Here is a 10,314-nt window from a genome sequence, read left to right as displayed (position 1 = left end):
AGAATATAAATTTTTAAACAGAAACTCTAAAATCGAATACATTATTAAATCTATTGAAAATTAATAAATATGAATAATTACATATATTATTAAATAAAAATTCCAATTAAATTTAGTGAAAAACTTTATTTATCTTAATTATTTATTTTTTAAATACATTAATAATAATATATTACGTACAATTAAGAAATGAATTTATAGATTAATATTATTTTTCCATAATTATTTATAATTAACCAATATTAGTTAAAACTTTAAAATATTATTTTCATATAATTAAACAATATCAAAAAATTGATTCCACAAATAATTTACTAAAACATAACTTTTTTTGCCTAATGAATTATTTTTATGTTTTTATCAGCGTTTTCGCATTTTGTATTATATCCACAATTTTTTTGATCGATAAATTTTTTACCGATATTTATTTTTAAACATTATTCCGTATGTTACCAATTAAGGCCATCGTTTTCAATCTCCAAATCAATACAAAATATAATATTATCCATGGTATGTTATTGGTTCAGTTTGTATTTTATAATGCCGTGATATCGTTGTCTAGATGTTGAAAGACATGGACGAGTATGGAATCCTCAATGGAAATGAAACGTGCTTTAGTAGAGAAGAAGCTAACAAGATCATTTGAGAGAATATGATGGATGATAAAGATTCTCCACTACCTGGTTTTGAAATATTTATATTTATTATAGTGTACCTTGAGTTTTATATTAAGAGTAGTGTCTAAGAGGCCAGAAAGAATAAAAAATGTTCAATGTTCTTTTTTTGTTTGAAAACGTTCAATACTTTATTGACCACTGAGTTTATATGATTTTTGTTATTCTGTATGGCTGCATCCAGTGTTCATGTTGATGGACATTTCATGGTATGGATGAGGCTATGGAATTGTCTATGGCCTAATGGTGATTATTATTATAATAATCCTATAAGCATAGAACAATAACTTTTCGAAAGCATAAAAAAGAAGTATAGAACAATAAGAACGTATATCAAAAATAACTATATTAAGTAAATTTCTACAAGTTAGAACAATGAGAACTATATTAAAAACAAGTTTCTATAGCATTATTTCATCACTATTATAACTGGAAAGACGCAGATAAACAATAAAAGCAAAGTTCAAGACCGTTGACAAATCACTTCTCTTCCTCCTCAAAAGCAGTGACGGGGAAAGTACGTGACAGTCCCGTCGGATTAGCAAAAGTAATCTTAGTTTGGTCTCGATCATTAACAAAAATCTCGGAGATCGTAACCCAAAGAAGAAGCTCTTTGCTCTTGATCCCCGTAAGGCTACGCATCCGACGGTTCTCCACGAACGCAGTGACCTCCGAGTCATACGACACGTTTCTTCCGATCGCCTTGAACCGATGCTGAACGTTCTTGTTCATCTTGATCCAGATGTAACCGGTTGTTTTGTTGTGACCGATCTCTGTCATATTGTCCAAAGGGAGAAGTCCTCTGGGGAGATTCATGGTCGATAAGATCTCGTTTGCTTTTTGCTTGCACGTCGATCCTCCATTGAAGATCTCAGCTCCTTCTCTTTGGTCTGTTTTGGTTTCTAGAGACGACATTAGATTGGTTTGATATGATGAGGGTTTGTGAATATGAGAATCCTTGATGGTTTTTTATATATAGGTCTTTAGGTTTGGGACTTTGTGGGACATTTTTGGCTATGGTGAAGTTACGACATTGGGCTTGTAGAAACGAAGGAGCAATGCGCGAAGGCGAGGGTGCAATAGGAATACCAGTAAATAAGATGAGTAGGTTAAGCAACAGATGTGCGTACTGCGTAGGTGGGATGCATGCACTTCGTGTTCGTGGAATATATATTTAGTTTTGTCTTGTTTCAACTCGTGAAATAATTATTCTTACTAAACTAAGACGGTTAAAAAAGATGAACAACAAAAATTTATTTATTGCATTACATACTTTTCTTTTGACTTCTTATTTTTTCAAGTTTTTTGTTATTACATTATATATGTATATATCATATACATTCCACAAACTATTGACTGTGCCGTTTGTCAATCCATATCAGTTTCGCAGATTATGGTTTTTGATAATCTAGTTTTTTCTATGAAACCGGGGTAAGGATAGACTGGCGCAGATATACATTGATGTAACGAAGGGAGGCTAGTCTCAGTTACTACCTTCAAACTCAGTCTGATGTAAAAAACAAATGATCACCATCCCAAATGACATCTAAATCATCAATCTCAGTGTTCTCTACATTCGTGATCTTTGTGAAGCTGCAACCTCCAAACTTTTCACCTATATTATTCCCAAATCTTCGAGGTTAGATACTTTTGTCACAAGGGATGAGTTTTGTTCTTCATTTTGAGTATTTTAAGAGCTTACCTGCTAGACTTAGAAGCTCTTTAATGGATTTAGGTAAGACTATCAACTTCCCGTTATGGCACTGTGATAGATCCTTCTCTTGTGACAACATGTGAATAGTAACTCTCTTGTCTTTTCCTTTACATGGCTTGATTTTGATGCTGGAGCTGCAATGCTGATGTGAACTTAGTAAGTGATCACATATGCTTTTCTTTCTTTGTAGCTCTGCAAGAGCCTTTGGTTTCTCTATGTTAAACCCTTGTTTAAGTAGCTTCTTAACCATTTCAGTATCCCCCTTGTGAATTGCGTCCATTAGGGCCTTTTCTCCATTTTCTGAAGTCGACTCCGTATCATCTAAGTCATCGCCATATTTTCTTGAATCCATCCACTCCTCCCACCCCATTCGTTGGAAATCTCTGCTTTGCTGATCATAATCTTCTATCGCTATTGTTTGTTGTCCTCTGAGTTTCTGCAAGTTTTGTAACAAAACATGAGTTTAAATTTGTTTAAACTATATACATAAGTTTCAAGAGTATTGGTTTTAGCTCACACACCTTGAAGAGATTGTTCATTATAACTCGTCCATCTTCAGCATGAGCGTGCATCGCGCTCATGAGAGATCTTCTACTTATCCGTAGTATTTGAGATAGCTCGGTTGTCTTTACCGTAAAAGGTTGAGGTCTACAGCATAAGACTCCAATCTCTCCAAACATATCTCCTACAACTGCTTTGCCTTGAATCTGATCATTTCCATCAACATAGGCTGTGAAATCCTACAACAGTTACACAACGTTAGAAGATAATTAATTGATATTTCTATGTATTTAATTATATTTTTACTGATAACCGATATAATTTGCTTACCACTGATCCTGAGACCAAGATGTAAAGATCCGTAGGAGCTTCGTTTTGTAGAATTATATCTTCCTTAGGTGGGAAATATTCAGCATCTATATCTGAAACCTTGAACAAAAAATAATATAACTTTATGAAACCTCTTAGGAGTTGCAATGATATTAAGTTGAACTGAAAAGGTAGAGAATATAATTTTACCAATTGAAAGAGGAAGTTACGAGAAACTCCTTGAAAGAGGTAAATGTTTTGAACAATGGGGAAGAAGAGATAGTTTGCAATGCTTGACCGGATTGCTTTTGGCAAATTGTTCAAAGTTTCTTGTTGTTTCAAGCCCTCGGTTTTGAACTTCAGGCAAATGTGTGATAACATTTGGTCTTGTATGTCATGTGGGAGTTGGTTTCTTGAAGCAAACTCTGAAGCAGCTCTCACTGTATCTCTCTGTTGTATAGAAAGAATTAGTATTTTGTCTAGTTTGAACTGAAGATGAGTATATAGTTGAGTTTCTTTTTTTAAGAAGTCAAAGTATTGGACCATGAAAAATAACAAAGAAGTATTTGACCATGTCTATAACTTTCTTGTAGGTTGAACAATTATTTTGAGGTTCAAAATAGGCATATGCATTCATATCATGTTATATGATCCTACCAATACCTTATTAATATTGCCTAGAACTTTCATGTTAGTTACTAAGTTGTATCAAGAATTTTAAATCATCCATTTTTAATTAATTACTTTTAAAATATGTAAGTTTTTTTAAGTGTTTCAAAGTATCCATGTCAGAGTAATTCTATTGCACTGATTATACATACCCTATCCATATCCGATATTACCTAACTTTTTATCCAAAATGATCATGCCGGGATCAGAATAAAAGGGAACAAACTTACAAAGCTCCTGGTTCGTCTAGTCCAGTGAACGACGAGGTTAGTCATATTTCCAATCAGGTAAGCTGTCAAGCCGAGGTTGAACATCATGAAGAAAATGTCAAAGAGCATTTCTCTTGGATTCTCAGGATGCAAATCCCCATATCCAGTGGTCGTCAATGTCGTAATTGACCAGTAAAGAGCAGTCACATATCTATCACAGAGACTTGCTTTCTTAAAGTCTGGATATACATCTCCGATCCATGTCTTTCTTGGATTAGGGTATCTATCCGCGATCAGGTAGTTGAAACATCCAGCACAATGTACAGCGAACAAAGTGACCTGAATTGAATAATTCAAGTAAAGCTACTACGCTAAAACTTCTTTTTTTTTTAACAACAACTACGGTAAAACTTCTATAAACTAATAATATCATAACTAATATTTCATTACTAAAAGAAACCTATACTAAGACTAATTGGTTCCAAATAGACATGGACAATACTCCGGAACCCAACAACAAAATCAGAATCGAACCAAAAATTTGAAACCAAAACTTACAAAAACTCCATCGGTTCTTACTTTTCTAAATTCAAAAAACTAAAACTAAACTGAGAATCAAATACATATCCAAAATACAATTTATTTACCTATAATATTAGTTATTTTTAGTTCTATAACTCTATATCTAAAAAGTATAATTAATAAACCAGAAAATATCCCCAAAAACTGAAATACCTAAATATATTTTTCGAATTTAACTCGGGATTTTCATATTTTATCAGTTTTTAGGTTTAAATCTGAACTGCATGTAATTCAGTTCTAGTTCAGATTTCATTAAGAATAGAAAATTGATTCTAACCTGACAAGATAGATCTGAACCGATATGATCTAAAAATATTGATTTCTAAATTGGTCCAAAACACCTCGGCTCAGGTAACCAAAACCGTAATAACCCGACCTGACCTGAGTCTTTAACCCGAATAACCTGATCCAACCTTAATCATAACCCAAATGCACAGCATTAGCTCCAAATTTAATTTAAGTTTATTCTGCTTGAAATGAATCAATTTGCTCAAGTTTCTTTTATATTTGTTCTCTTTTAAATTTCAACATTATGAGATCTCAGCACGTCATATCAAGATGATGGTTCTTATCATTTCATTTCGAACCGAATCACTTAAGACCGTAAATACACATTTTTTGGGACTCTCCTATTTGCATGTTATGTTCTTATGGTTCCAACTACCAACTTTAAACCAATTGGTATGAGGTGAATTGGGTCAAATTTCTTCTCTATTAATGTTGGTCTATTGAAATATTGACGTGGAATCTCAGCGTAAAGTGAAAAAATACCAATTTTAGGAGATTATATTGTATTATAAATAAAAAGAAAATTTGTTTCTTTTTTTCTTGTTTTGCGACTAACCGAAATGAGTTTTGTGCATCGTATCCAGAAATAGTTGAAACGGATATCTTTCTCAAGCCTGAAGCAAAGTGAAAAAATAGTTAGAGAAATGAGATAAATACTTTCTTAGTCACATCCTAAGAAGAACATGGTCTCAAATAATTGAAATAAACCTTTCAAACAGCGAGCTCACTCGTCTCAGCCTCCATAACCTGAGCATGCTAAGAATTCTGAATCCTAACTCGCTTCCATTGTAGTTAAACAGTAGGCTCAAAGGCTGAAATGGTGCAGTCGAACACACATCGAAAGCGAACCAAGTAGAGAGGTACCTGAAAATGTTACATTTTCAAGATATTTTCAAGAATCTGATTCACTTATTAAAAAAAAAGGGTTTCAAGTAAATCTTTTTTTTCTCACCTTATTGCTATTTTCTTAGGATTGTCAACTAGAAGATAGGAGTGGCTATCGAGATAGGCGACGAAGAAGGTGAGGACAATATCAATGGCGAAGAAGCCATTAACAATATTGTCTATGATGAAAATCGCGTCCTTTTTGTAGGTGATGAATGCAAACTCAAATGGGCAAATCCAAGCTGAGTAAATGACTAGAAAGACTAGCCACATCTCCCATGCTCTGTTTCAAAATAAAACAGAGGATTGGCAAAAACAGAACATAATCTGGTTTAGTTAGAATTGACGTCCAACATAGTTTAGAGATGAGAAACTTACCTATATTTTGGATTGAAAGGAGATAATATGTGTTTACGTAGCTTTGTGGATTGGTTAATTCTGGCTCCAAGAGATGGCAAAAGATCTGCGGAGAGGAAACTACTCTGTTTAATGGTATCAATATTGTATTCATCAACGCAGAATCTTTCAAAGAAGTTTCTGGTACAAGAGATGGGCATCTTTTAGATGTTTTGGTAAGAAAAATGAGTATGTGAAAGGCTTTTTTTTCTTGGAGGTTTGAGGCTTTCTTCTTGGCAAGGAAGTTATATATATATATATATAGTGATGAAGATTGTGATGAATGACGCGGGAAAGTTCTGTTAGGAACTTTTGTAGCACAACTTGCTCTGGCCCAATTGCTATTGGGAAAGGTTAACGGCTTTAAGCAGAGTCAGTGCGCCATTTTCAGAAACGAAAATGGTTTAAATAGGAGAAGCAACAATGGTGAGCTTTCAAAAAAAAAAAAAAAAAAAAAACAATGGTGAGCAAGAAGCTTAAAACACGGAACAGAGTAGTGCGTGAAATGAGAAAAGCTTAAGAGATGAGACAAAACTTAAGTGGTAAACATTGAGCTTTTGAGGTAGAAACGCTCATGGTTTGTTTCTTTTGAGAGGAAACAGATTTGATATCCAACATAAAAGAAGAGGAAGAGTAGGACGCAAACTGGTTATGGAGATTGCTACTTGATTAGGTTTATGACTGTGGTGTGAAATCCACTTTCTCAGCATCTGAAGGTGGTAGTGATATATAGACATACCACACATAGAGAAAGAAGATACGTTTGGTGTGTCTGTGTGTCAATGGAAGGACAAAAATGGGCACGAAAAATTATGGTGTGTTCATTTCAGGAATCCAGATATGGAGTAAGCAAAAAATTAAAAAATAAAGAAAGAAAATGGCATTTAACCGAATATTTAAGGGGCCAGAGTATATGATTTTTCTTTCAGAATTATTTTCTCTTCTAGTATTATTTAAAGCATATCTTTTCCTTTTCTACTTATTCTCAAAAACTATCATTAACTTATTACATTGTTCAGAAAATCACTAGACTCTAATCCATGACATGGTATTTTCTTTTATCTGAGAAATTACATATATTAAACATAGAAAGATATTTTTTACATTAAATTACATAACAACATACAAACAATAGTAGAATTTTACTTAAACATTAATATTACTATATTTTTCCCACAAATTATCAATTAACGCATTCCGTAGAGAAAAATAAGTTTTTTGATCTTTAATTCGTCTAAATCGAATTTAAAACTTTTGGAATCAGATAATTACATATTAAGCTATTTTAATTTTGGGAGGTGAAACTTCTCTTTCAACTACAATCGAGATATCGAGATAACGTTCATCTTTAATTTTATATTCTAATTATTCAATTATAACTTATATTTAATTATATTTTAATAACAAATTGGTAATTGTATTTCAAGAAGTTCTATCAGTATATACATATTGAACTATAAAGTTTTTAAACTTATTTTTAGTGTTAAAATTTTTTTATGCATAAAATAAAGATTGTCAAAAATTAAAATCAATATACAAATAAAAAATTTTAACATTAAAATGAGTTTGTGAATAGTATTCCCTCGCAAATGATGTAATATTATTTTATATAATCATTTTTTTCAAAATAATATATTGTTGGAGAGAAAAATTTCCTTCAACTTTTATGATCTTCCTCATTATGATGGACAAAAAATGCCTAAAGGAATTGTAAAATTATTTATTCACATTATAATATACAAACCTTAAACGGATGTTTTTCTTAATACGTTCTGATTTTAAGTTGTTGGCTTTCGTGTTCAAAAAAAGTTCTTTGATTCTTTTTTTTTTGAAAAAAAAAAGAAAAGAAATCTTCGAGTTTGATTCACGTTTATTCACAACATTTATTGATAGGTTATAGCTTTGTAATCATTAGAACCTCATATGTTAACATATATTTATCTATATTACTAATTGCGATGTTCATCAATACAATTATTTAGATCAAATTAATGATTGTCATTACAGTGGTAATCATACGTCAAGGATATGAATTCTAAATTAAAAAGATGATTTCAGTTGTTTTAGGATCGATCCCTGCAAATTTCATAACTCTTCGTGATGATTTCATGAATAATAAACACATAAATCATATCGTTTTACATCATTTTATATTACTTTGCAAAGGAAAAAAACAGACTTGCATGTATCCGTGGGCATTTCTTCCCCTTGGGGATTAGTCTGGGCCTTCTGGGCCTGGGATACCCCCAGGTTAAACAAAAAAAAAACAAAAAAAAAAAAAAAACAGACTTGCATGTTTTCCATGCAAAGGAATCTTGTCCTAAATAGTGGAGAAAAAAATCTGAAGACCTGAAAATGGTTAACAGATAGTTTGCCACTTGCTGTCTTCCTAGTGCAAAGTGGGGTCGTTAATGTTAACGGCTTAAGTTTTCACATGCTCAGAGAGAGTGATGTAGGGTCCAAAAAAATGTTTTGTGGGACATAAGACCATCTTTATTGGAGTGACTTGGGAAGTCCCTTAAGGAGAGAGAGATCACGAAATGCAGAGACCGAGGAAGAAAGAGAAGGGAAAATCCCTTAATTAAAGGACATCCCTTAACCGTTTCCCGACCAAACAAAAAAAAAAAAAATTCTTAAGTCCCTTAATGGAGAGACTTTCCCAAGTCACTCCAATAATGATGCTCTAAGTTTTCCAATGGATCTGACTAAACCGGTTCGTTTTTTTGGTAAAATGTTAAAAACCGGTTCGTTTTTTTGGTAAAATATTAAAAACCGGTTCGTTTTTTTTGGTCAGCAACCGGCTCTTTTAAGTCTTGAAACGAAATTGGAGCCTAGAACATTAGGGTCTGTTTTCGACTGGTTTTAGTTTTTATAAAAACGATCATGTGATTCATGTTGATTGTTGAAGCACATTGGTCTACGGTTGGTATAAAATAAAAGTGATGTATTGAATCAACAGTTAAGTATTTTTTGAATTCTTTAAATTTGACGGGTTATTGTCTGTAAAACGTAAAAACCATATTACATTAAATACTAAACCATGGGGATGTTATGGTTTGGACAATTCCTCAAATATAGTTTTTGTTAGAAAAATAATATTCAAAAAATAAAATGATCAAAATAGTACTTTTTTGTTTTGAAAATTTTAATATTTATTTTTTATTTTTAAAAATTTGAACACATTTCTAAAACTCTACCCCTTAACTCTAAACTCTAAATCTTAAATTAATTAACCCAAAATGATAAATGTATATTTATCCTCCAATAAAATTTCTTTTAGTCATTTTCCTACTTCTAGTGCTGCTACTCTTATGACAAAAAACATCATGGTCTTTTTCTCTTTTGTGGTTTGTTTCCCGTTGGAAAGGACCAGACTGAACCTTTCTGATCTATTCCACTACAAAATAAAAAAATTGTTATCTAGAAACCTGTTTTTTCGAAGGATTTAGTACCCCACATACTATATTGCAAAATAATAAAGGATCCAATACTAGATAACAGATAGAGACATATTGCATTAATTATTTTGTATTTTAAATTGTCAAAAAACATTTTCCATTAATTCTTCCATTAAATTCAAAGACAAACAAATGTATTCTAAACTTTTTTTTGACTAAAGGCTTAAAAAAGGTTCAGAATACAATTGTTTGTCTTTCTCATGATAATTAGACCACAAGACTTTTAACGTCTATATAAGTATAATGATGTTTTTTTGTCATCAACAATGTGTTAATATCGACGTACTGTATAATTTGGATTTAAATTCATATAATGATGTTGAAAATTATAAAGTTGAATCGTTGATTATGGAGGAAAGATTTCGGACTCATTCTCTTTCCCATATGATTCTAGAGAAAAAAAAACTTACTTTACAAAAATAAATCAACTCATGTAATGTCGCAATGTCGACATAATCAACAACTGTCAGTAAAACGATAAACCTTTAGCGAAATATATTTATTTGAATTTAAGTTTATTTTTTACCATATATCTAGAAAATCAATCTTTTTATTTTGCGAAGAAAATCAATCTTCAACTCGCCTAAAAATTCAACTCGCCTACTCCATTTTAATTGATTTCAGTTATT

The 10,314-nt window shown here is 31.8% G+C and overlaps 2 protein-coding genes across 2 annotated transcripts; both read right to left on the bottom strand.

Moving 5' to 3' along the window:
• Positions 1 to 1,005: 1,005 nt before the first annotated feature.
• On the bottom strand, positions 1,006 to 1,616 carry LOC108826392 (uncharacterized). Its single transcript, XM_018599777.2, has one exon. The coding sequence runs from the start codon at positions 1,587 to 1,589 to the stop codon at positions 1,155 to 1,157; it is 435 nt and encodes a 144-aa protein (XP_018455279.1). The 5' UTR covers positions 1,590 to 1,616; the 3' UTR covers positions 1,006 to 1,154.
• Positions 1,617 to 1,909: 293 nt separating this feature from the next.
• Positions 1,910 to 7,070, bottom strand: LOC108823898 (potassium channel KAT1). The gene is made up of 10 exons (XM_018597206.2): positions 6,210 to 7,070; positions 5,899 to 6,114; positions 5,655 to 5,810; positions 5,503 to 5,560; positions 4,098 to 4,415; positions 3,409 to 3,648; positions 3,220 to 3,318; positions 2,910 to 3,128; positions 2,377 to 2,824; positions 1,910 to 2,289 (listed from the first exon to the last, which is right to left on the bottom strand). Exons 1-10 carry the CDS (start codon positions 6,386 to 6,388, stop codon positions 2,177 to 2,179), a joined length of 2,046 nt encoding a protein of 681 aa, XP_018452708.1. The 5' UTR covers positions 6,389 to 7,070; the 3' UTR covers positions 1,910 to 2,176.
• Between the last annotated feature and the right edge of the window lie 3,244 nt (positions 7,071 to 10,314).

Source organism: Raphanus sativus, chromosome 9 (genome assembly GCF_000801105.2).
Source record: "Raphanus sativus cultivar WK10039 chromosome 9, ASM80110v3, whole genome shotgun sequence".
Lineage (NCBI taxonomy): Eukaryota > Viridiplantae > Streptophyta > Magnoliopsida > Brassicales > Brassicaceae > Raphanus > Raphanus sativus.
The sequence above is the reverse complement of the archived record's forward strand: the minus strand, read 5'-3'. Positions and strand labels throughout refer to the sequence as shown.